The sequence below is a fragment of the Hordeum vulgare genome, chromosome 4H (genome assembly GCF_904849725.1).
Source record: "Hordeum vulgare subsp. vulgare chromosome 4H, MorexV3_pseudomolecules_assembly, whole genome shotgun sequence".
Lineage (NCBI taxonomy): Eukaryota > Viridiplantae > Streptophyta > Magnoliopsida > Poales > Poaceae > Hordeum > Hordeum vulgare.
In genome coordinates this window covers 3,338,508-3,364,768 of record NC_058521.1, presented here as the reverse complement: position 1 = coordinate 3,364,768, position 26,261 = coordinate 3,338,508, and the positions used below count along the sequence as shown (strand labels likewise).

General features: G+C 44.1%; 4 protein-coding genes across 4 annotated transcripts; all 4 read left to right on the top strand.

Annotated features, from left to right (window-relative positions):
* Positions 1-226: 226 nt before the first annotated feature.
* Positions 227-3,581, top strand: LOC123446880 (histidine-containing phosphotransfer protein 2-like). Its single transcript, XM_045123420.1, has 6 exons — positions 227-436; positions 543-676; positions 775-843; positions 2,540-2,611; positions 3,075-3,147; positions 3,263-3,581. The coding sequence occupies exons 1-6, from the start codon at positions 377-379 to the stop codon at positions 3,296-3,298; spliced, it is 444 nt and encodes a 147-aa protein (XP_044979355.1). The 5' UTR covers positions 227-376; the 3' UTR covers positions 3,299-3,581.
* Positions 3,582-4,047: 466 nt separating this feature from the next.
* Positions 4,048-7,510, top strand: LOC123446879 (histidine-containing phosphotransfer protein 2-like). Its single transcript, XM_045123419.1, has 6 exons — positions 4,048-4,187; positions 4,293-4,429; positions 4,571-4,639; positions 5,854-5,922; positions 6,788-6,860; positions 7,188-7,510. Exons 1-6 carry the CDS (start codon positions 4,128-4,130, stop codon positions 7,236-7,238), a joined length of 459 nt encoding a protein of 152 aa, XP_044979354.1. The 5' UTR covers positions 4,048-4,127; the 3' UTR covers positions 7,239-7,510.
* A 1,830-nt stretch (positions 7,511-9,340) lies between these two features.
* LOC123446878 (histidine-containing phosphotransfer protein 2-like) lies at positions 9,341-14,583 on the top strand. The gene is made up of 6 exons (XM_045123418.1): positions 9,341-9,493; positions 9,582-9,718; positions 9,808-9,876; positions 10,865-10,936; positions 11,319-11,391; positions 14,409-14,583. The coding sequence occupies exons 1-6, from the start codon at positions 9,434-9,436 to the stop codon at positions 14,442-14,444; spliced, it is 447 nt and encodes a 148-aa protein (XP_044979353.1). The 5' UTR covers positions 9,341-9,433; the 3' UTR covers positions 14,445-14,583.
* Positions 14,584-20,942: 6,359 nt separating this feature from the next.
* On the top strand, positions 20,943-23,704 carry LOC123446876 (histidine-containing phosphotransfer protein 2-like). The gene is made up of 6 exons (XM_045123417.1): positions 20,943-21,150; positions 21,278-21,414; positions 21,512-21,580; positions 22,528-22,599; positions 22,977-23,049; positions 23,443-23,704. The coding sequence occupies exons 1-6, from the start codon at positions 21,091-21,093 to the stop codon at positions 23,479-23,481; spliced, it is 450 nt and encodes a 149-aa protein (XP_044979352.1). The 5' UTR covers positions 20,943-21,090; the 3' UTR covers positions 23,482-23,704.
* The last annotated feature ends 2,557 nt before the right edge of the window (positions 23,705-26,261 follow it).

The following is a 26,261-nucleotide window of genomic DNA, read 5'->3' as shown; positions in this document are numbered from 1 at the left end:
ATTTTTGGACGGAAGGAGTAATCGAGAAGAGCATGATGAACCCAAAAGAAAGATTCTGAAAATTTCCAAATGGGGAAAAGAAGCACCAAGTAAGTAAGGTGGGAAAATAGCCTAGGGTGAAAAACTTTTCCAAAACTGGAAAAATCAAAAGGCGCGGCCGGTCGGACGGCACAGCTTACAATCGACGCGAGCATATAACGGGTCGGGTCCGGTCCGGTCCATATCCATTCCCCCCCACCCTACTCCCGTCCCCGTCCACGCCGCCGCCGCCGCCGCGAATTCCGCCGGCGTCCGCCCCGCGCGCGCGTGCTCTGCGCCCCCGTGTCGGCCCCGGCGGACCCCAGGACCTCCGGATCGGAGCCCCACGCGCCTCGCCATGGCGGCCAACGCGCTCCAGGCCCAGCTCAACGCGCTCCTCGCCTCCATGTTCGCCACGGTGAGCCCCCTCCCCTCTCCTGCCTCCCCATCTAGCCGCCGTTTGGAATTGACGTGTTCTGGGTTTCGGTTTCGGCTGGCTGGCTGACTCTGGGGTTGCGATCTAGGGTATGGTGGACGACCAGTTCCAGCAGCTGCAGTCGCTGGAGGAGGGGGGCAGCGCGTCGGGCTTCGTCGCCGAGGTCGCCACCCTCTTCATCGAAGACGCCGACCGGATCATCGCCGACATCGCCGCCCTGCTGTCCGTTTCACCACGCCCACCGTCTCTCTCCGCTTCTGCCGTCTCGTCTCGGGAGCTGATCCTGTCTGCCTTTGCCTTTGCCTTTGCTGCTTGTTCAGGGACCAGCCCGCCGTGGACTTCGACAAGGTGGACGCGCACGTGCACCAGCTCAAGGGGAGCAGCTCCAGGTGACCATGCCAAAAAGCCTTACCCCCCTCTCCACTGCTCATTTTTAACTGTATAGTGTCTGGTTCTCTGTTGCGTCGTCCATCTTCGTGCGATTCTGGCGTGTCGTGTAGCTGTAATTAGAGGTGCTGAGTTGAGTTAGTTTATTTCGCCCCGCAACGGAATTGTCGGTATTGCAGCCAGTAACGGCAAAATCCTGGCTCGGCCATGAAATATCTGTTGTTTTCCGAGCATTTTCCGGTGATAATGATCCGGTATTCCGCGGAACAGCCAATGGCTGTTTTTCTGGTTTGCCCGCAGCATCGATGTTGTTTCTATTCGGGTGTGTTGGTGCCGTCACGGGCATGCTGCTTGTGTCGTTTGCGGCTGTCGTATATCCATAAGTAGAAAAATCTGCGTTTAATTGTGTTCCCTTTAACGGAGTTTGCGATGTTGTTTCTATTCAGGTGTGTCGGTGCATGCCGCTGTGTCGTTTGCGCTGTCGTGTAGCCATAAATAGAAGAGTTGAGTTTAGTCGCAATTGGTGCAAATGATTTGTCAGTATTGCTGCCAATGGCAATATCCTGGCCCGGCGAGGAAATATCTGTCGTTTTGCAAACATTTCTGGTGTTGATCATCTGCTGTTCTGCGTAACACAGTGCTGTTTTTTCTGATCTGTCGTTTTGCGAGCATTTCTGGTGTTGATCATCTGCTGTTCTGCGTAACACAGTGCTGTTTTTTCTGATCTGTCGTTTTGCGAGCATTTCTGGTGTTGATCATCTGCTGTTCTGCGTAACACAGTGCTGTTTTTTCTGATCTGTCGTTTTGCGAGCATTTCTGGTGTTGATCATCTGCCGTTCTGCGTAACGCAGTGCTGGTTTTTCTGATCTGTCGTTTTGCGAGCATTTCTGGTGTTGATCATCTGCCGTTCTGCGTAACGCAGTGCTGGTTTTTCTGGTCTGCCTACGGCATCGATGTTGTTCTATTCGGATATGTTGGTTCAGTGTGTGTACGTCATGGGGATGCGGTTTCTGTCGTTTGCCGCTGTCGTATAGCTATAAGTAGGAGAGCCGAGTTTAGCTGTGTTTCGTGCAATGGAACTGTGTGCTCCTGCCGCTGACAATTTTTTGTCGGTTTGCAAACAGTTCTGGTGTTACTGATCTGCTATTCTACGTAACCCAATGGTGATGTTTTGGTCTGTCAACCAATGGCATCAGTGTTGTTTCTATTCAAGCGTGTATGTGTCATTTTGCGATCATTTCTGGTGCTGTGGGATATACTATTTAGCCAATGGCATTACTGTAGCTTGGCAAGGGAATAGATGTCGTTTTGCAGTTTTGCAAAATTTCTGGTATTAATGATCTGCTATTCTACATAATTCCAATGAATGATTTTTCTGATCTGCCCATGGCACCAATGTTGTTTCTATTTGGATTTGTTGGTGCTGGGTGTCCACGGCATGGGCACGCGGTTCACGTCGTTTGCCCTGCCCTATATCCATATGTAGAAGTGCCAAGTTTAGTAGTGTCTTGTGTAATGGTTTATTGCCTGGGATGGATAACTTCATCGTTTTTGTGAACATTTATTTGATGACTTGCTACCGAGGCTCTGAGCATATTTTTTGGCATTTCTTATGTGTATCAAGTATCAACATGCGCGGAGTTACATGATTTTAGAACTTTCTAATTTCCTGATCAGCGTTTGTTTGACATTTTTCAGTGTTGGCGCTCAGAAAGTGAAGCTCGCCTGCATGCACTTCCGCCAGTTCTATGAGGCAAAAAGTAAAGATGGGTGAGTACTCAGTAACTTACTATATATGCTGCAGAGTAATTATTCTCCACTGTCTGTATTGTTCAAATTCTGTATGTAAACCTGCCAGCTTATTTTGTCTTGTATGGCACTATATTTAGCTCATACCAAGAAATACTCTTAAGAACTGACCTGCTTGTTCACTTCATCTGCAATCAATCATGTGATTAGTAGATCTTGGCTGATTATCTGAATACACCTCTTTGGCGATTCTCTTTTAACTTGTTTGGTCTAGACTTCTGCTTATACAACAACAACAACAACAAAGCCTTTAGTCCCAAACAAGTTGGGGTAGGCTAGACTTCTGCTTATAGCATGACTGAATTCCAAAAATGGTTTGGTTTTTTCTTTTCCAAACAGAGGATTACAATTTCTGAAGCATTTCAGTTCAGTTTGCTTAGCCTCTCCAGAATTTGATGGCGTGTCTATGTTTGCATTATTTCAGGTGCCTCATGGCGTTGGCCCTTGTTAGGAGTGAGTTCTGTGATGTGCGCAGCAAGTTCCAGACCATGATGCAGGTAGCTCCTTACGGTCCTATGTTGGCCTTTGGCATTCAGCTTCTCACTATGTAGACCATAATCTAGAGATTGGTATTGTCTTGATGATTGATCTGCGATTCTTGTTGTGATGCAGCTGGGGCAGCAGATCGAGGCCTGCAGTCCCAAGTAGAGTAGCAGTAAAAACTGAAGCAGAAGGAGCTTAGCTCCATGTGACCCCTGACATGATGGTGGGGGGGCAGTGTGTATGTATCCCTTAAACTTGTTTGTAGGCAGTGTAACGGCTGTGTGTGTGCAGAACCGGATTGACCGATTCCAGCGGTGGAACTCCGGGCTCGCGACCCCTTGAAACGGAACTTGTTTGCCCTGTGTTGGATGTACGTGTCAACCTTATACCCGTTTGTGTCGTGCCCGCCCTCAGGCTGCGTGTAAGCTCTTACTGGTGACTTGGGTTTTGTTGTTGTTGTTGCTGCTGTATGTTGTTGTGGTCTTTGGAAATGCCGGTGCCTCTCCCTCCCTTGCGCAAGGGGGAGGAAGGCTTGCCATTCTCTAGAAAACTGCTGCTGGTGTCTGGTATCAATGTGTTGTCTGCTGCCGGCCTCCGCCACCGTTAGAACGTTCTGTGCCTCCACGGGGGTGAACCGTCGGCTCGCCGGAGAGCGAACTCCTACGCCGGCAGATTAAGGGGGAGATGTAAGCGGCGGCATCTTTAGACATGAGAGGCATGGTTAATCGCTTGTTCGTTGCTGGAGCGCATACTATACACAAACAATCTGTGATGAGTGAGTAAGCCACCACATGTGGACGGCGGTTTTGTTTTATTTTAGGAAGACGCCACGCAGGAAAATCCAAGTGCATGCATCATCAATGGCGCCCTAACCCACCACTCGCTGCCAAACGACGCCGTGAGAGAACCTCGTGAGCCCAACCATGTACTGTACGTGGAGTAGTTACTAAGAGTGCTCCATCTCCATCTCCTCACTCATCCTCCTCGCCTGGCCATGGCGCTCGTCTCACTCAAGGCCAGGCTCAACACCCTCCTGGCCATCATGTACGCCTCGGTGAGTCCCCTCCCCTCCGCCTCCCAACTACTCCAGCTAGCAAGCAAGCTCTGAGGAGCAGTGGCTTCACTATTTTCCTTTGATGTGAATGGATGACCGATCTAGGGCACGCTGGACAAGCAGTTCCGGCGGCTGCGGTCGATGGAGGAGGACGGCAGCGCGCCCCCTGGCTTCGTCGCCGACGCCGTCAGCCTCTTCATTCGCGACGCCGACAGGATCCTCACCGACATCGCCGGCCTCATGTATATATGTCGACAGTGCCGCCCCCCCCCCCCCCCCCCCCCCCTTCTCTCTCCCTACGATCTCGTTACCTCCTCTCGGCTACTGAGTACTGACCCATCTCCTCTCATCTCGTCTGCTTCGTGACGGCTAATTCGCTGCAGGAAGCAGCCGGTGGTGGACGTCGACGAGGTGGACGCCCTGGTGCGGCGGCTCCAGGGAAGCTGCAGCAGGTTGTTGTTGTTGTTGATGACCATCGATGACATGAAACCCCTTTCTCTCCTTTGTTGTTGTCCATATAATTAGAAGATGCGTTCGGGGATTAATTTGCTGCGTTTCCAGTAACGATAACACCCGTATGTTAGTGCCTTTGGAGCCACTGGTTGGTTTGGCATTCATGCCCATGGGAATGCTATGGCTCGGCGAGGAAATATGGTAGTTTTTTTTTTTGAGAGCTCTATGAACAGTAAAATCGAAAAAAATAAAAAATCAAAATTAAAAAAATCTGAAACTTTGCAGCATCAACGATGATCAAACTTTGTAGGTGTTTGTAAATTTTCATGCCAAAAAACTATTCGTGGAGCTCTACACACGAAGAAGATTTCAGTGCTTGAAGTTTTGAGCACTTTTAGCATCAAAATCTGAGAATTGTTTGTACATATTTCTCTACAAGATATTTTGGCATGATAATTTGCAAAAATGTATAAAGTTTGATCACCTTTGATGCTGCAAAGTTTAAGATTTTTTTGATTTTGTTTTCTATTTCTTTTGATTTTACTGTTCATAGAGGGTGCCTATGCCTAGGCACCCGAGTGCTATCACACCTTTCTCTTTTTTTTTCTTCCTTTTTCTTTCCTTTTTGCCGTTCATGACTATAGGTCGGCAGTATTTTTTTGCCGTTCTGCAATTTTTTGTATATTAATGATATGGTTAATGTTATTCTGTGTTATGCAAATGGCTCTTTTTCCTGGGTTCTCCAATGCATCGGTGTTATTTATATTCCGATGTGTGCCGGCGCAAGGTGTGTATGTCATGGGCATGCGACTTGTGTCGTTCACGCTATCGTATGGCCATAATTAGAAGAGCTGAGTATATGCTTATCTGTGTCAACATGCCACAACACCATTTAATAAGTTTGAGAAATTCTTACTTGTGTTTCCTGCAATTGTAATTGCCCGTTTTCTTGCCAGTGCTATCGATCGGCTAGGAGTACTTTGTCGTTTTCTAAACATTTTTGGAATTGCTGATCTGCTATCGCATGAAACGCCATTAGTGTTTTTATTCATGGTTCATATAACAATTTATTTTATTGTGACAACCGATGATGGGATATGGCTCCTCAAGAATATTATTATGACATCACAAGTATCCTTGTATCAACATGTCATGGCATTTACGTTTGAGAAAATTCTAGTCTCCTGATCTTGCTCACTTTGGCATGTATCAGCATTGGTGCTAAGAAACTGAATGTCTCCTGCACGTACTTCCGTCGGTTCTATGAAGCAAAATGCAAAGGGTCAGTACTCCATTCATATTTATACTGATGATATCCCACACTTCGTTGCCGTATGATTTGCAATATATTTTAATGACATTGTTGTATAGATTGTGGATATTGGAAGTAATAATATGGGAACTAAAACTGAAATGTAATTTGTTGATTGATCATTGTATAGTTGTAATTTTTTATAAGTTACAAATATCATGATACGATAGAAATTCTCTTGGGTATTTGCATGTTGTGGTCGGAATTTTCCTATGCATGGTTGCATGTTGAGTTGGACCTTTTCTCGATGCATGTTACATGGCGTAGTGACATGCTTGCATATTGAGAGAAATAGATTAGTGATGGCTAACTATTTAGATATAGAAGATATGTCACACAATAATTGTTCCACACCCACAGTTTTCAGACAACTTTAGTTCAATTCTCTTATCGAGATTGAATTTTCAGCACCCGGGTGCCTAGGCACCCTCTATGAACAATAACATCAAAACAAATAGAAAAAAATCAAAAACATCTGAAACTTTGCAAGGTCAAAGATGACCAAACTCTCTAGGTGCTTGCAAGTTTTCATGCCAGAAAACATTTGAGGAGTTTTACACAGGAAAACCATTTTAGTACTTCAAATTTTATGCAGTTTTAGCACTGAAATCTGTAACTTATTTGTACACCTTTCTCTACATGATATTTTGACATGAAAACTTGTAAGAACCTACAAAGTTTGACCATCTTATATGCTGCAAAGTTTTAGATTTTTGTAATTTTTTTTTGATTTTACTGTTCATAGAGGGTGCCTAGGCACCTGGGTGCTGTTACACCTTTCTCTTTTCTTAACCTCTCCAGAATTTGAGAGTGTGGTACATTTTCATTATTTCAGATGCCTCTTTGCGCTGGCTGTTTTGAGGAATGAGTTCTATGACGTGCGCAACAAGTTTCAGACCATGATGCACGTAAGCACCTTATGTGTCTATCTTTGATTTTGACTTTGTAGATTGGTCGTTTTTAAGATAAAAAGAATAACTTGTTTTCATTACTGTTGTTGTTGAAAATTATCTGGATATACTATTTGGTTTCTGAGGTATCTGAAATGCCTGTCTTATAATTTTGTCATTGCGTTTGCTAGATGTATGGGATATCTCTAGAAAGAAGTGGAATTTGTTTCCTTCGCAGCTTAAACTTAAGCTTCACCAAGTACCAAAAAAAGATATCGACCAGAGCACCATTATGCGCCCTAAACTTTTCTTAGTCATTGTTCTATCATTCTTCTTTCGATGCAGCTGGAGCAGCAGATCGAGGCCTGCAGTCCTAAGTTAAGTGACAATAATTGAAGCAAGAGCATATGTAGAGTGACCCCTGGCATGATTGGGTGTATGCATCATTGAAGGCTCTAGACAATGTTCAACGGTTGTTGGGATTTGGAGGGCCTTCGCAGGATCAGACTGGTTCTCGCGGCGGAACTCCGGACTCATAACCCTTCAAATGAAACTTCTTGTCATATGTTAATGTATCTGTCAACTCTATACCTGTTTATGTCCAACTAATGGGCCGCTGTTGGAAGGCCGCTCTATGTTTATGTCCAACTAATGTACTTCTTGTTGTATGTTGTTGCCTCCTCGTCTTTGGGAATGGCTGGTGCCTCTCCTTGCTGTTTGCTAAGGGTGAGTATTCACTATTGGAATCTGATTGTTTGTCGAGTACTCCTATGAAGGCCGAAAAAAAAACCTCGCAAAGGCTTCGCCGTTGTCGCACTCAGCAAAGGATACTCGACATACACTTTGCGGAGTGTCAAAACCCACTACATGGGAAAAAAGTGACAAAACATAAAAGTGTGGATGTCGCCGTTTACACCTAGCACAAGTGGTTTGCCGAGTGCATGCACTCAAAAAAAGAGAAGGCTTTGCCAAGGGTAAACACCCGACAAACCGGATGGGCATGATTTTTTTTGAGTCGGGCTGCTTCTCCTTGGCCGTGGTGGTTGTTGTGTAGTGGATTTATCAAACGATGGCAACCTCCACGCGATGGCCACACGATGGCCATGGATCTGGCCGGAGTGGGTCACAACTTCCTCCTTTGCCCACCACCTCTCACACACATTAGACAACCAACCAAGGTCGGGGGAGAAGCTTTCGTGCGCGCCCATATCAGCCTACGCGGCTTCATGAGGGCCTAACACGAAGCTCCACAGTTTTTTGATACCATGGGACATGTCGGTATGTCAATTTTCATGCTGTAGACAACGGTATTGGAGGTTCAGTAATGCCGGAGCGGGCCTTCGAGGCGATGTTGGCTTTGCTTCATAGGCCGGTGCTCAGATTTGGCTCGCGTGATTTTCGTGTCCACTCTGGACACGGTACCCATGAGTTTGGTGTTTGATAACTTTCATGAGCTGCAGCGGCAAGCAGGTGTGGCAATACTGGAGGATTTCATTTTTAGTGGTGCTCCTTGAGTGTTGAGTCATCTTCAATCGCGACGACGCTCGTGCACCTTTCCCTTCTTGGAGGCGTCACTTGTGAGGACCTTTTTTGTATTTCGGTTGGTTTGTGTGCTGCAGCTGAGAGGAGTTGATATCTTTTGTGATATTTTCTTGCTGCAGCAGCTAGCTGTAATCGATATCTTCGTGATATTAATATTTTCTCTCTATAAAAATAAAACTCTACCATGTGTATGTTATATAATCAACCTCACGAGCTATAGGCAGCTAACCTAAACCGACTCAAACTAGACTGACTAAGCCTATTAAGACTTGCGAATCAACCTCTGGTTGGATGGTTAGGAGGACAGTGATACCCGCAACCCATCAGACTTCAAGTCCTAGACTTGATACCGGTGCTCGTATTTTTCTGGATTTATTTCAGAACTTCTGGCGATGTGTATTTGGTGGCAGGAGACGTTCCTGTTTACTATGAAGACGGTGTGATGACTTCGTCAATTTTAAAATGATGTACTGGCCAGTCTCTCGAAGGTGCTTATACGGTTCAATGTATCTGCGTATGTATGAGCGTCTACATTAATATTGTGTTAAAAAAATCTATTAAGACACTCGTAGGGTTCAATGTATGTGTGTTTGTATGGACTTATTTCTTACAAGAACTCGTGCACACACTAGTACGTGATGGCAACTGCCTCTTTTTACCGTGCGTGCGACACACCAATACGGCTATGATTCGTACAAGACATGCAATAATAATTAACCAACGACAATCTCAGCCAGCCACCACTATCAAACAAACCTAGCTGTTGATCGTTGATGATTTCCCATACGACAATCTCGGCCAGCCACCACTAAACTTCTTGTTCGTAAACACACTTGGGCCAGTGGACGCCCATCTGGCTGCATACGGCGTCTTCAACCTTTAGCTCGTAAAGGGCTTCCGGCCGAGCCACTAAAGTTAATGCGTCGTGGGGGTATATAAGGTCTTCCGTCCCCGAGCCCTCTTCACTCTCCCTCGAGCACTCCGCCGCCGCCGCCACCACAGCTTTGGATCCCATCAGCACCAGCAGCTCCGCCACCGGATCTCTCGCCATGTCTGCCGCCGCGCTCAGGGCCCAATTGAACGCCCTCGTCACGTCCATGTTCGCTACGGTGTGTCCATGCCCCCCATCTAGACCCCTTGTGGTTGCTGATTTGCTGGCTTGCCTTCTCGTGATGTGATGTGATCCATTCCATGTAGGGTACGGTGGACGAGTATTTCCAGTACCTGCAGTCGATGGACGAGGATGGCAGCACAGGCCCGGGCTTGGTCGCCGAGGTCATAAACCTCTTCATCGGCAACGCCAACGGGATCATCAACGACATCGCCGGCCTGCTGTCAGCCCCCAACCCCTCCACTCTCTCTATCTGCTTTCGTCATCCCATCTTCGGTACTGATTTCATTCTCTCTGCTTTCCGATTCGCAGGAACGAGCCCGTGCCAGACTTCGACAAGGTGGACGACCTGGTGCATCGGCTCAAGGGCTGCAGCTGCAGGTGATGATGATAAGCCCTTTTCTTTCTCACGCCCATTTATAACTGTTTGTTTGTTCTCCGCCGCATCCATGTCGGTGTGATTTAGATGTGTTTGTCTTGGGCAAGCAGTTTATGTCATTGTTTGCGTTGTGTGTTGTCATAGGTAGAAGTGGCCAGTTTACTTGTGTTTCATGTAGCGGAAGTACCGGTATTCATGCTAACGGCAATATTATGGTTACTACGCCGCGTTGTGAACGTTTCTGGTATTATGAATTTGGAATATTTATGTGTGTAACCCCGATGGTAGTTTTTTGGTGTGTCCACGTTTATGATCGGATGCGTCGGCGTGGTGTCGTTTGCGGTTGTCGGATACACATAAGTATAAGATCTGAGTTCTGTTGTGTTACACATGGAATCATCATTATCCATGCCAATGGTGATGATATAGCTCTTCAAGGAATACTTTGTCGTCTTGAGGACAAATCTATTATTATTTAGCTAATGGCAATATTCTAGACTGGCAATATAAATTTATTGTTCTTTTTTTGCGGGTGAATAAATTTATTGTTCTACAAACAATTATTATGGTATCAATGATCGGCTATTCTACATAATGCCAATGGTCGTTTTTCTAGTTTGTTCACATGAGCTGGCACGGGGTGTGTACTTCTTGGGCATGTGGCACCTGTCGTTCGCACTATCACATAGCTGTAATTAGAAAAGCCAAATTTAGTTGTGTTTTTTTGTAATTAAATCATCTATAGTCACCCAAAGGTTATGGTTGGACAAGTGAAACTTTAACTTGTTGTAAATATCTCTGGTACAGTAGTACATCTACAATTGTATTTAACGCTACCGCTATTTATTTTTATGATTGATCAAACAATTTATTGTGTTTACAACCCCTAGATAAAATGGCTCCTTGAGAACATCATTATGACAGCAGCAACGTTTAATATGTTTCAGAAACTTATAGTGTCCTGATCTTGATCTTTTTGGCCTGTATCAGTGTCGGTGCTAAGAAAGTGAACCTCTCCTGCATGCACTTCAATCAGTACATCGAGGCAAGAAGCAAAGAAGGGTCAGTATATTTAGTACCTTATTATATATGTTGCACAATAATTATTCTCCACACTCTCTATTGTTCACATTCTATATGTAAACCTGCCCGCTAATTTCCTATTTTATACCACTATACTATGTTCATACCAATCTAATATTCTCAAGGACTGGCGTTCACTTTATGTGCAACCATGTGATGGTAGAACTTGGTTCATTACTGAATATGCCTCTATGATTATTCTATTGTAACTTGGTAGTTCTAGACTTACATTTATAGCATGACTAAGTCTGAGATGGCTAGATGTATTTTTTTTCATGCAGAGGCTTATGATTTCCACAGTTCAATTCGCGTAATTATTCACTACAGAATTTGACAATGTGGTATGTTTGCATTATCGCAGGTGCCTCATGGCGCTGGCTCTTCTTAGGAATGAGTTTTGCGATGTGTGCAACAAGTTCCAGACAATGATGCAGGTAGCCCCTTATGTGCCTATGTTGGCTTTTGACTTCCAAATTCTGACTAGTGTCATAATCTACGGATCAGTCATGGATTGTTTAAGAAAGCTTGATCTCATTATTTTTGCTATTGATATTTATCTAGATATACTGTTTGTTTTATTAGGGGTCTGAAATGTTTCTGTCTTATATTTAGTCATGACATTTCAGTCGCTAGATTTGGTAGTTTTAAGCCGTATAATTTCTTTGTTTGTCAACGTGGGCAATGACCGGAATAAGATACCAACCACCTTGTAACATGGCTGATTTGTGAATCCTTGTGACTTGACAAACATTATGCGCTTTAGGCATGTCATAATCATTATTTTATTCTTCTTTTAATGCAGCTGGAGCAACAGATCGCGGCCTATGGTCCTAAATAGTAGCAGTCAAAGCAAAAAAAAAACATAGCCCCAATGTGATCCCTCCCATGATGGGGTGTACCTATCTCTGAAGATGCAAACAATGTTCAACATGTGTATGGCTTTGAGGGGGTTATAAAATAATATGAGGAATCTTGGGTAGGAACTATTGTCTAGCAACTTTTCAAAAAGTTCGTTGTCATGTGTCTATGTCTCTGTCAAGTCTATATTAGGTTGAGCCTATTGGACTTTCCCGCCTCATGCAATTTGTAAACTCTTTACCTGGTTGGTTGGTTGGTTAATGGTGTCTTCGGTTTTTCATACAAGTCTCTTTACCGTTTTTTTGAAATGTTGGTACCTATCTGTGAGCAATGGGAAAGGTTGTTTGGTTCTCTAAAACTACTCCTGAGTGAGTGCCAATCCATGTTGGCTAGTACAATATGAGTGTCGCTGGTTGGTCTCCACCACCACCGAAAACCCCGTAAAACCATCACTGCAGAATGAACCAGCTATGTGGGCGGAGGAGAGGACGAGATTTTTCCGGGAGGGGGAGAGAAGGATGAAGGGTGTGTGAAATGTTGCCGTGGTAGAACATCGAGGGGGTCATGAATCCAGTGACCTAGTGGTTGGCGCGGCAGGGTGCTGTGAAGCATAGGAGAACCTGGGTTTCTTAAGTGTTGTCCGCCACGGACGCCGTTACCTACGTCGAGCATGCCCGTGTAAAGATCGTCACTTCCATAAAAATCATATTTTACACGGATGCTCGCATTTTTAGAACTTCTTTCAGGCCTTCCAACATTGTGTGTTCACTGGAGGAGACGTTCCTGTTAACTTTGAAGGTGCTCATAGGCGTAGGGTATACGTGTGTGCATTCATAAGAATGAGTGTGTGCGCGTATGTTTGAGCGTCTTCGTCTGTATTGTGTTAAAAATAACAAGTATACAAAATTTGTGCCAAATTTGTATTTATATCTGCAGACCTATAAGAAAGCACAAGGAATAGTGTATAACAAACTAGTTATTTAAAATACAACTAAAATTCGTTTTTTCCGGCACATTAGCTAATGATGTAAATTTACCACAAGGAAAGGGGAGCAAATAAAACAATGTCACTTTCAGTTCAAGAATATATCCAGATATAAATACGCGCTTGGAAATAATGGTATGACAGAGCCTGTTAACAAGTGCTTGAAACCCTACTTTGGTTGCTTTGCTCATAATTATTGACTAGCCTTGACGGAATTCTGGTACAACATCTCATACCAGTGCACCCTCAAATCTACACCCTTAGAAGCCTTCTACGGGCAATGATTATGGTATCAATGATCGGCTATTCTACATAATGCCAATGGTCGTTTTTCTAGTTTGTTCACATGAGCTGGCACGGGGTGTGTACTTCTTGGGCATGTGGCACCTGTCGTTCGCACTATCACATAGCTGTAATTAGAAAAGCCAAATTTAGTTGTGTTTTTTTGTAATTAAATCATCTATAGTCACCCAAAGGTTATGGTTGGACAAGTGAAACTTTAACTTGTTGTAAATATCTCTGGTACAGTAGTACATCTACAATTGTATTTAACGCTACCGCTATTTATTTTTATGATTGATCAAACAATTTATTGTGTTTACAACCCCTAGATAAAATGGCTCCTTGAGAACATCATTATGACAGCAGCAACGTTTAATATGTTTCAGAAACTTATAGTGTCCTGATCTTGATCTTTTTGGCCTGTATCAGTGTCGGTGCTAAGAAAGTGAACCTCTCCTGCATGCACTTCAATCAGTACATCGAGGCAAGAAGCAAAGAAGGGTCAGTATATTTAGTACCTTATTATATATGTTGCACAATAATTATTCTCCACACTCTCTATTGTTCACATTCTATATGTAAACCTGCCCGCTAATTTCCTATTTTATACCACTATACTATGTTCATACCAATCTAATATTCTTAAGGACTGGCGTTCACTTTATGTGCAACCATGTGATGGTAGAACTTGGTTCATTACTGAATATGCCTCTTTGATTATTCTATTGTAACTTGGTAGTTTTAGACTTACGTTTATAGCATGACTAAGTCTGAGATGGCTAGATGTATTTTTTTGTTCATGCAGAGGCTTACGATTTCCACAGTTCAATTTGGGTAATTATTCCCTACATAATTTGACAATGTGGTATGTTTGCATTACTGCAGGTGCCTCATGGCGCTGGCTCTTCTTAGGAATGAGTTTTCCGATGTGTGCAACAAGTTCCAGAAAATGATGCAGGTAGCCCCTTATGTGCCTATGTTGGCTTTTGACTTCCAAATTCTGACTAGTGTTATAATCTACGGATTGGTCATGGATTGTTTAAGAAAGCTTGGTCTCATTATTTTTGCTATTGATATTTATCTAGATATATTGTTTGTTTTATTAGGGATCTGAAACGTTCCTGTCTTATTTTTTGTCATGAGATTTCAGTCGCTATATTGGGTAGTTTTAAGCCGTATAATTTCTTTGTTTCTCAATGTGGCCAATGACCGGAATAAGATACCGACCACTTTGTAACATGGCTGATTTGTGAATCCCTGTGACTTGATAAACATTATGCGCTTTAGGCATGCCGTAATCATTATTCTATTCTTCTCTTGATGCAGCTGGAGCAACAGATCGCGGCCTATGGTCCTAACTAGTAGCAGTCAAAGCAAAAAAAAAAGCCCCAATGTGATCCCTCCCATGATGGGGTGTATCTATCTCTGAAGATGCAAAGAATGTTCAACATGTGTCTGGCTTTGAGGCCGTTATAAAATAATATGAGTTATCTTGCGAAGGAACTATAGTCTAGCAACTTTTCAAAAAGTTCGTTGTCATGTGTCTATGTCTCTGTCAAGTCTATATCAGGTTGAGCCTGTTGAGCTTTCCCGTCTCATGCAATTTGTAAACTCTTTACCCGGTTGGTTGGTTAATGGTGTCTTCAGTTTGTCATACACATCTCTTTACCTTTTTTGAAATGTTGGTGCCTCTCTGTGAGCAAGGGGAAAGGTTGTTTGGTTCTCTAAAACTACACCTGAGTGAGTGCCAATCCATGTTGGCTAGTACAATAGGAGTGTCGTTGGTTGGTCTCCACTACCACCAGAACCTCTGGAAAACCATCACCGGAGAATGAACCAGCTATGTGGGCGGAGAAGAGGACGAGATTTTTCCGGGAGGGGGAGAGAAGGATGAAGGGTGTGTGATATTTTGCCGTGGTAGAACATCGAGGGGGTCATGAATCCAATGACCTAGTGGTTGGCGCGGCAGAGTGTTGTGAAGCATAGGAGAACCTGGGTTTCTTCACCGTTGTCCGCCACGGACGCCGTTACCTACACCAAGCATGCCCGTGTAAAGATCGTCACTTCCATAAAAATCTTTACATTACATATTTTTATTAGCACACCATGGGATATCAAAGATCCATGAACTGATCCATTCACAAATTCGATTTAACATTCTGGTTAGCACTAGACGATACTTAGTCTAGTGATAAATCAACATAGTACTATATTAGAACATATATACACGTACCAACTTGTAGTTGAATGGTTAGGAGGACAGTGCTATCCTAGCTCATCAGGGTTCGAATCCTATATTTGGCATTGATGCTCCCATTTTCTAGAACTTATTTCAGGCCTTCCAGCATTGTGTGATCAGTGGAGGAGACGTTTCTGTCGACTAGGAACGCTTTCGTGGCGACGTCAATCTCAAGATGATATATCGGTTTAGTCTTTTGAAGATGCTCATAGGCGTAGGGTATACGTGTGTGCATTCATAAGGATGAGTGTGTGCACGCATGTTGGAGCGTCTTCGTCTGTACTGTGTTAAAAATAACAAGTATACCAAATTTGTATTTATATCTGCAGCCCTATAAGAAAACACAAGGAATAGTGTATAACAAACTAGCAATTTAAAATACAACTCAAATTCGTTTTTTCCGGCACATTAGCTAGTGATGTAAATTTACCACAACGAAAGGGGAGCAAATAAAACAATGTCACTTTCAGTTCACGAATATATCCATATATAAATACGTGCATATAAATAATGGTACGACAGAACGAGTTAACAAGTGCTTGGAACTCTACTTTGTTTTCTTTCCTCACAATTATCCGAAGAAATGGGCTGATTGACTAGGCTTGACGGAATTCTCGTACAAGACCTCATACCAGTCCACCCTCAAATCTACACCCTTAGAAGCCATCTACGGCCAAAACCCTCTCTTCTTTGGACTTAACAACGTCTCTAACATGGTGGTGACAGATCTATCGGCTTGAACCAGGGAGATGGCTACAATGGTGGCTGTCCTGCCACAATATCTGAACCAAGCTCAACAACACATGAAGGACAAGACTGATTGTCGTCTCTTGGATAGAGTATTTATTGTTTGAGATTGGGTTTATTTGAAGTTGTAGTTGTATGCCCAGTCATCCATAGACTTGCCTGAGCAAGATCGTATCCACCTGTCAAACATGTCTCTGCAACTGCAAGCTAGTATGCCGCCATACACCACCGTGCAGGCTGAGCTGCCGATTCTCGATGTCGTACACCTTCAATTCCAGGTATCATGGATTGTTTAAGAAAGCTTGATCTCATTATTTTTGCTATTCATATTTATCTAGATATATTGTTTGTTTTATTAGGGATCTGAAATGTTTCTGTCTTACTTTTAGTCATGACATTTCAGTCGCTATATTGGGTAGTTTTAAGCCGTATAATTTCTTTGTTTCTCAACGTGGAAAATGACCGGAATAAGATACCAACCACCTTGTAACATGGCTGATTTGTGAATCCTTGTGACTTGACAAACATTATGCGCTTTAGGCATGTCATAATCATTATTCTATTCTTCTTTTGATGCAGTTGGAGCAACAGATCGCGGCCTATGGTCCTAAGTAGTAGCTGTCAAAGCAAAAAAAAAACATAGCCCCAATGTGATCCCTCCCATGATGGGGTGTATCTATCTCTGAAGATGCAAACAATGTTCAACATGTGTATGGCTATGAGGCGGTTATAAAATAATATGAGGAATCTTGCGTAGGAACTATTGTCTAGCAACTTTTCGAAAAGTTCGTTGTCATATGTCTATGTCTCTGTCAAGTCTATATCAGGTTGAGCCTGTTGGGCTTTCCCGCCTCATGCAATTTGTAAACTCTTTACCTGGTTGGTTGGTTAATGGTGTCTTCGGTTTTCCATACACGTCTCTTTACCATTTTTTGAAATGTTGGTGCCTCTGTGAGCAATGGTAAAGGTTGGTTGGTTCTCTAAAACTACACCTGAGTGAGTGCCAATCCATGTTGGCTAGTACAATATGAGTGTCGCTGGTTGGTCTCCACCACCACCAAAACCCCCGTAAAACCATCACCGGAGAATGAACAAGCTATGTGGGCGGAGGAGAGGTCGAGATTTTTCTGGGAGGGAGAGGAGAAGGATGAAGGGTGTGTGAAATGTTGCCGTGGTAGAACATCGAGGGGGTCATGAATCCAGTCACCTAGTCGTTGGCGCGGCAAGGTGCTATGAAGCATAGGAGAACCTGGGTTTTTAAGTGTTGTCCGCCACGAACGCCGTTACCTACGCCGAGCATGCCCGTGTAAAGATCGTCACCTCCATAAAAATCTATGCATTACATATTTTTATTAGCGCACCATGGGATATTAAAGATCCATGAGCTGATCCATTCACAAATTCGATTTAACATTCTGGTTTGTGCTATACGATACGTAGTACTATATTAGAACATATATACAGGTACCAACTTGCGGTTGAATGGTTAGGAGCACAGTCCTACCCCATCAAGGTTCCAATCCTATATTTGACACGGATGCTCGCATTTTTTAGAACTTCTTTCAGGCCTTCCAGCATTGTGTGTTCACTTGAGGAGACGCTCCTGTTAACATTGAAGGTGCTCATAGGCGTAGGGTATACGTGTGTGCATTCATAAGGATAAGTATGTACGCGTATGTTTGAGTGTCTTCGTCTTATTGTGTTAAAAATAACAAGTATACAAAATTTGTGCCAAATTTGTATTTATATCTGCAGACCTATAAGAAAACACAAGGAATAGTGTATAACAAACTAGTAATTTAAAATACAACTCAAGTTCGTTTTTTCCGGCACATTAGCTAACGATGTAAATTTACCACAAGGAAAGGGGAGCGAATAAAACAATGTCACTTTCAGTTCAAGAATATATCCAGGTATAAATACGCGCTTGGAAATAATGGTATGACAGAGCGTGTTAACAAGTGCTTGGAACTCTACTTTGGTTGCTTCACTCACAATTATTTTAAGAAATGGGCTGATTGACTAGCCTTGACGGAATTCTGGTACAACATCTCATACCAGTCCAACCTCAAATCTACACCGTTAGAGGCCTTCTACGGGCAAAACCCTCTCTTCTTTGGAGTTAAGAACGTCTCTAACAAGGCGATGACATATATAAGGGCTTGAACCAGGGAGATGGCTACAATGGTGGCTCTCCTGCCACAATATCCGAACCAAGCTCAACAACACATGAAGGACAAGGCTGACTGTCGTTTCTAGGATAGAGTATTTGTTGTTCGAGACTGGGTTTATTTGAAGTTGCAGTTGTATGCACAGTCATCCATCACGTCATGCGCTAACCGCAAATTAGCTTTTCACAATTTTTGTCACTTTCAGGTATTGCAGTGCATGGTTGTGGTGGCATATAAATGGTCTTCCCTGAGCAAAATCATATCCACCTGTCAAACATGTCTCTGCAACTGCAAGCTAGTATACCGCCGTACACCACCATGCAGGGTGAGCTGCCGATTCTCGATGTCGTACACCTTCAATTCCAGGTATCAGGAGCCATTCCTGATCGACACACTATGGAGAGGGTCCATCAGTAAGTTGAGCAAGCCCTCATCCACTGGAGGCATCACCGACATCCTGGGAAGACGGGATTCCTCTCAAGGCATGGTACCATCGAGCATTGGCTTGGGGTCAAGCCAAATCTAAACGCGAGGGAATGTTACACGACGTACTTCATTATGCATTTCAAGAGAAGCCTAAGGCGTGCCCAATGGGCCCAAGCGACAAGCAAAGCCCAACTCATCCGTTGGCTCTAATTTTCTAGGATACCCAATTCATGCCGCTACCTAATCCTGTTGATTGCTGATGATGTTGCACGAGCCACCAGTATACATGTTCATATGAGTACTTTTCCCCGCCCTCCCATGTCATTCCCATGACAGATGGGGAGGGAACCCTAGCCGTCAGGAACTGATGGGAAAGGCTCAGTTGTATTCGGCGGCGACGGGACCTCCCATCCCACTCACCCGTTGGTGGCCAGTGCAGGACGACTCTTTCGGGTAGCGAGACAGAGTTCATGTGGGGTTCAGCGGTGAGGCGTCGTGCACGCGTGGTGGTGGCACAATGGTGGCGTGGTTGCGTCCGTGCGACGGGCGGCTACGTGATTTACACTGGCCTGGCGGTAGCGAGTGACACCTGGTGTCAGGTCGCGTGTGGTGGTGGTAGTGACTGCTCGGCTGCGGCTACGAGAGAGCTATGCCATCCAAAATTCAGGGTTTCTCGACCAAGTCAAGACCACATCTCTTTGCTGACGGTTGCCACGTGCTCTTCAACGATTGCCATCTCATGTGGACCATTGAATTGTAAAAGTCCTCTTAATGTTAGTGTAATTACCGGTAAGTAAATGCATTAGAAGCATACATCATGTCAAATTCAATTAATTATGAATTGAGGAAAATTCAAGGCTCAAAAAATTTAAGTAAAGGAAAGAACTTTGGAAATCTCTTATTCAATGTTTCCAAGATGGCCTTAATTAAGCAAATGTTTGAGAATTTTGGCAAGAGCTATGTTTATATCGAGAATTAAGAAACATTTTTAAATAATTTTTGGGACTCTGAATTTAAATCATATGTTTCATTTTGACCACGGACATGGCGTTGTGTGAGGTCGCTTGGCCAAGGGCTTGGGGCTGGCTCGCCGGCGGCCATCAGCAGTCTCGGAGTCGTGTTTGTCTCAATCCATCGCATATTGGCTGGGACACAAGTGTGGGTGCCTCCTACAGTAGAGGGGTCTATCTAGACTCCGAGACTGATGTTCTTCAAGTAGGTGGTGTGTCATCGCTCTTCCTACCGTCGTTGAGTAGGTTGTGATGTGAACGGTGTACCCTATCAAGCGACAGGGATGCCGTGGTGGCAGCTCAGGATAGTACTCCGCACTGTTGCTCTTTGGCGGGCATCATTCCATCGGTGATGGCTCTCCTCCCGAATCGTGTAGGTAATGAGAGGTGTTGTGGTGGGTAGCTCGGACTTTCCCTCTCTCCCGGAGGGAGGTGTCCTGATACGGATCTGGGGATCTTACATCGATGCGTTCCTCCTAGCGACTTCGTGGTGACACAGGTGAGTTGCTAAGCGAAAGCTCCGTGCCTTGGCACCGACGACGGCGGCACCCATGGGTGCCGCACTCTTCTTGAAGACATCATCATGGTTCTTCTCTCCGTGTTACTGCTCCAGGTGAATACCTTTCTCTGGTGTGGACTCGGGAGTGCTGACACTATGTGGCACACTCACTCTTGAAGCGTTTTCGTGGAACTTAAGCGTACTAGGTCTTAGCGTGGGATGTGTTTAGGTCTTCCGGTAATCTTTGCTGGTAGCATAATCGCGTGAGTCCTGCGTGTGCCGGTTATCTCAGGATCAACTTTGTAAGAGAACTACATCACCATCTTGTATCATTCAGGCGTGCATTTTTTTGAATGTCGCTACATATATAAAACGGGGCGAAACTCTAAACACGTGGGCACATATCACGAGGTTTTTAAAGAGATGCTGTCATGGCCGGTCAGTGGAGCACAGAACGAGTGGCCAAGCCCGTCACCCACAGCCCAAATACTGGCCTGGTGGCACCTTCTTTCGGCAAGGCAGCAGACAGGATCTTGAACCCAACAAAACCCACGCACGGGCCAGGCACACGAGAACCAGACATCAGTTCACACACAGGCTCGGGACAGCAGAAGGATCCAAAGAAGATGCACTACTCCATTTCCACATCGATCATCTGGATGCAGCTGGAGTTCTCAACCTGTAGCTGCATGCGTTCATGCACTGCACGCACGCATGCCGTCTCCAAGGCTCCAAGCTCGTGAATGCCGGCCAAGCAGGTAGAGGTAACGTAGCACTCGCCGCCAAACACTTTCTGTGGGAGACCATCCCGCCACATAAAGGTTTCCATCCCCTGCCTTGCAACTCCGCCACCACCACCACATCTTCCAATCAGCAGGTGATCCGCCCCCAGATCCACTCCCGCACATCCTCAACAATGGCAGATGCAGCGCTCAGGGACCGGCTGAACACCCTTGTCACATCGATGTTCGCCACGGTGAGTCCATCCACTCGTCGTCCCTCCCATCTAGACGCCGGCCGGCCGTGTGGTTGTTCCGGCGGCTGGCTAACTAATCTATCTTTGCCTTCTCGTCATGTGATGTGATGCGATGTGATTCATCTAGGGCATGCTGGACGAAAATTTCCACCAACTCAAGTCGATGGAGGAGGATGGCACCGCAGCCCCGGGCTACGTCGCCGACATCATCAACCTCTTCATCAGCAACACCAAAAGGATCCTCAACGACATCGCCGCCCTGCTGTCCGCCCCCAAGCCATCCTCTTTCCCTCTCCTCTTGTTATCTCGCCTCGCTCGGGTACTCATCGATCTTGTCTCTGCTCTGCTTTGAGGTCCGCAGGAACCAGCCCGTGGTTGACTTCGACATGGTGGACGTCCTAGTGCGTCAGCTCAAGGGGTGCAGCTACAGGTATAATTGATGATGATAAACCCTTTCTGTCCATTTTTAGCTGTATGATTGTTTCTTTGTTGCTTTCATATCGTGTGACGATTGAGATGCGTATGGTCACTTGAATTGACGAATTTAGTTTGCTTCGTGTAATGGAAGTACCGGTATATATTCATGCCAACGGAAAAGCCGTTACGGCTTGGCAGGAGGTATACTTTGTCGTGTTGTAAAGATTTCTGGTATTAATCATCTGCTATTATGTAACGCCGATGGTAGTTTTTCTCGTTTCTCCAGGTTTTTGATCGGGTGTGTCGGCGCCGTGTCGTTTGCGGCTCTTGTATCCACTGACGTATATGAGTTGAGATTAATCGTGTTACGCACGTGTCGTTATTCCTGGCAATGTCAATGCAATATCTCTGCGAGGAGAACACTTTGTCGGCTTGCGTGCATTTCTAGTACCGATGAATCTATTATTTAGCTAACGGGTTATTCTAGGCAGGCAATAAAAAACGTGGTTCTGCAAACATTTCTGTTATCAATGATATGCTATATTCTACATAACACCTATGGTCATTTTTCTGCTTTGTCCATTGTATTGATGTTGTTCTATTCCAATATGTTGGCATGTGGCTCGTGTCGATCGCGCTGTCATATGGCAATAGTTAGAAGAGCCGAATTTACTTGTGTTTGCTATAATGGAATTGTCAATATTCGTGCCAACGTTATGGCTCGGCAACTGAAACTTTATCGTGTTGTAAATATCTCTAGTATACTACTGATCTACCATCACATTTAAGGCTAATGCTATTTATTTTTCAGGTTTAGTAACGATGATAGGAAATTGCTCCTTGAGAAAATATTATTATAAAATCCCTAGTACAGTTATGGGGATCAACATGCAGCACTAGCGTTTGATAGGCTTGAGAAAATCCCGGTGTCCTGATCTTGCTCTTCTTGGTATGTATCAGTGTTGGTGCTAAGAAAGTGAATCACTCCTGCATGCAATTCCGTCGGTTCTATGAGGCAAGAAGCAAAGAAAGGTCAGTACTTAGTACCTTATTATATATGTTGCACAATGATTATTATCTGCACCCTATATTGTTTACATTCTATTGTAAACCTGCCGACTGATTTCCTTTTCTGTTGGCACTATATTTAGCTCATAGCACTAACCTCCTCGTTCACTTCATTTGCAACCATGTGGTGGTATTACTCGGTTTATTATATGAATACACCTCTTCAATTATTCTTCTGTGACTTGTTAGTTCTAGACTTATGTTTATAGCATGACTAAGTCTGATATGGCTAGAGTTCATTTTTCCAAGCAAAGGGTTATGCTTTCCGAACCACTGCCAGTTCAGTCCACTTGATTACTGTGTCCAGAATTTGACTGTGTGGTATGATTGCATTCTTACAGGTGCCTCATGGCGTTGAACCTTGCTTGGAATGAGTTCTCTGATGTGCGCAGCAAGTTCGAGACTATGATGCAGGTATCCACTTATGTGCATATGTTGGCTTATGACTTCCAACTTCTTACTAGTATCATAATCTAACGATCGGACATGCATGGATCATTTAAGATAGTAAAAAAGAACTTGATCTCATTCTTGTTGTTGTTGATATTTGTCTAGATAGATTGTTTGGTTTCTGAGGTATCTAAAATATGTCTGTCTTTATTTTTGTCATCACGATTCAATAGTTATATGGGGTACTTCTAAGCAGTATAATTTCTTTGCTTTTAAGCGTAAATTAAGCTTAGGAAAATACCGGAATAAGATACCGACCACCTTGTAACATGGAAGATTTGTGAAACCTTTTGACTTGACCACCAATATGCTCTTTACACATGTTGTAATAATTAATCTGTTGCTATTTGGATGAAGCTGGAGGAGCAGATCGCCGCTTATGGTCCAAAGTGGTAGCAATGGAAGGAAAAATAGCATGGCTACATATGATTCCTTACATGATGGGGTCTATGTATCTCTGCAGATGTAGACAATGTTCAATATGTGTCTGGCTTTTGTGCGCGATTATGAAAGAACATGAGGAATCTTGCGTAGGAATTCCATCCTCGCAAGTCTTCAAACAAAACTTGTTCTCATGTGTCAACATCTCTGCCAATTCAATACCAGGTTGTGTCCGCTAGGATGACGTCCCGTAATTTTTTTACACTCTTTACCTAGTTTATTTTTGAAACTACCTAGTTGGTTGTTTACTATTAACTTGGTTTTGTTGTATGTTGTTGGCTTTCCCGACTCGTTACCATCTTTCGGAATGCAGATGTCTGTCCTTGAGCAAGGAAAAATGTTTGTTGGTGAATAGGTGCTTTAAAATAATTATGGTTTAGGCTTGAATAAATACAAAATAAAATTAGCGTTTAATTTGTCAAGCATAAAAGCTAAATCAACTAGGCTCACCTATGTACACCAACATATTATGCTAAGTAAGATAAAAAAGTAAATGATGACAAGATATATAACATGAAACAATATGACTATCACAAAGTAAAGTGCACAAGTAAAGGGACCGGGTAAGAGATAACCGAAACACATAGAAACGATGATGTATCCCGAAGTTCACACCCTTGTGAATGCTAATCTCCGTTTGGAGCGGTGTGGAGGCACAATGCTCCCCGTCTGATGGTATGACATATGCTCAATAAAGAATTCCGTTAACTCCTCTTGAATTGCTCGTATGCGATCAGTTTGTAGGAGTGCGTCCAGCTTCCGCGCGATCTATTTTAAAGAAGGGGGTCAATAAGTATATATATGAATGAAACTCAACACAGTTGATGGTAATAAAATAAAAATGTGAATATTGTTTACGTACTTCAAGTTCTTTAAAACACCTGCCCTTCTCACAGGTTGTCTGGTGAATCCACTCGCAAACGAAGAATTCACATAAATTATTCCCGGATTCCTGCTTCAAGCAGTACTTTACGAGAATAGAGTTCAATCAAAATAATAATCAAGCATGATAATGATATTGAAACTAGAATTAATGGCGGATGTGCGGAACTAGCTAGTACTACTTACTTTGGAGAAGGAAAATCGCAACTCCTTATTCCATTCACCTTTAGCTTTCTTGGTGAACTTTTTCCAAACCCTGCACGGCAAAGAAAACGATTACTTGATATCATGAAATGAAAGAAAGTTGTGGATATGGTGCGATAATGATTGAACTTGCTTGTCGAGCATTTCAGTAATTGGTACCAAGTGTGCAGGGTTTTTACGTAGCGAGTCCAAGACAAGTACTACTCCCTCGTCAACCCTAATGATTAACAGAACAAAGTGAAACCTACGGACACATAACTCATCAATTACACTTATAACCTCAAGTAAGCTAAATAGAACGTGCAGAAGAAAATTAGCTAGTAACGGCACTCACCCCAAGTTGTAAGGAAATAGTATTTCCCTTCTTTCATGTTGTCGAAGTAACGCATTTAGCAAGTTGTTCTCTGTATCGATGGGATTCGTGCATCCTTGGAGGCATTCAAGTATCAATTATGTAGTCTTCGCATCATTGTTGATAGTTCGGTCAAGTTTGACGAGAGGTTTCCCGTGCTCGTATCTAATGGCTACTATTGGGGCAATCTCATACTGTACATCTTCACTTACGAAATCAGTAGTGGTGAAACCAGGATAATTAGCGGCCACTACCCCCGGATCAACATTAGCGACACCGGTAAACACCTTGAACGGGGGACACGATTGCTTCACCTGTTACCGAGTTGGGGAATAGTTTTCCTACGTCTCGAACCACTGATACTTGAGCTTTTCAACTCCTCACCGGCCATCGTCGGGGACTCCTCACTGGCCATCGTTGGGGACTGCTCCTACGACCGTCGGGGACTCCTCCTACAACCGTCGGGGACTCCTCACTGGCGATCGTTAGGGACTCCTACGGTTGGTCATATTTTTCTCATCGATTTTCATATATAAATTATTTTCATCGGAGTTACGGTTAGTTTTCTATGAATTTCTATGAACAAAAAAAATCATCATATCAATATTTTCTATATACATACATACATCCATCCATACATACACATACATATACATCTATATTATATATGAACAAAAAAATATTAGCTCTATGAACATAAAAAAGTCTATGAACAAAAAAGATTCATCATATCAGTATTTTCATCCATCCATCCATACATACATATACATCTACATTATATATGAACAAAAAAAACATAAACATAATTAATAAACAAAAAAAATGGACAACGGGCCGGGGCGGCGGTGGCTCACAGCGGGGGCGGCGAGGGCTTAGGGAGGAGGGAGAGCGCGCGGGCTCGACGGTGGCGACGGCGACGGCGATGGCGGGGGCGGGGCAGGGGCGCGGGCTCGGGGCCGGCGACGGCGACAACAGGGGCGAGGGCTCGGGGGCTGTGCAGGGGTGCGGGCTCGGGGGCGGCGACGGCGACGGCGCCTGGGCAGGGTGCGGCGAGGGGAGCGGGCAACGACATCGAGGCAGCCTGACAGTGTCGAGGTGCTCGGCGTCGTGGGGGGAAACTGTAGATGAACTTTGAAAATTTCCTAAGTGCTGCTTATATACCCAGAGCATTGGTCCCGGTTGGTGGCTCCAACAGAAACTAAAGAGGGGCTTTAGTCTCGGTTGGAGCCACCAACCGGGACTAAAGCTCAAAGGGCTTTAGTCCCGGTTGGTGGCTCCAACAGAAACTAAAGGGGGG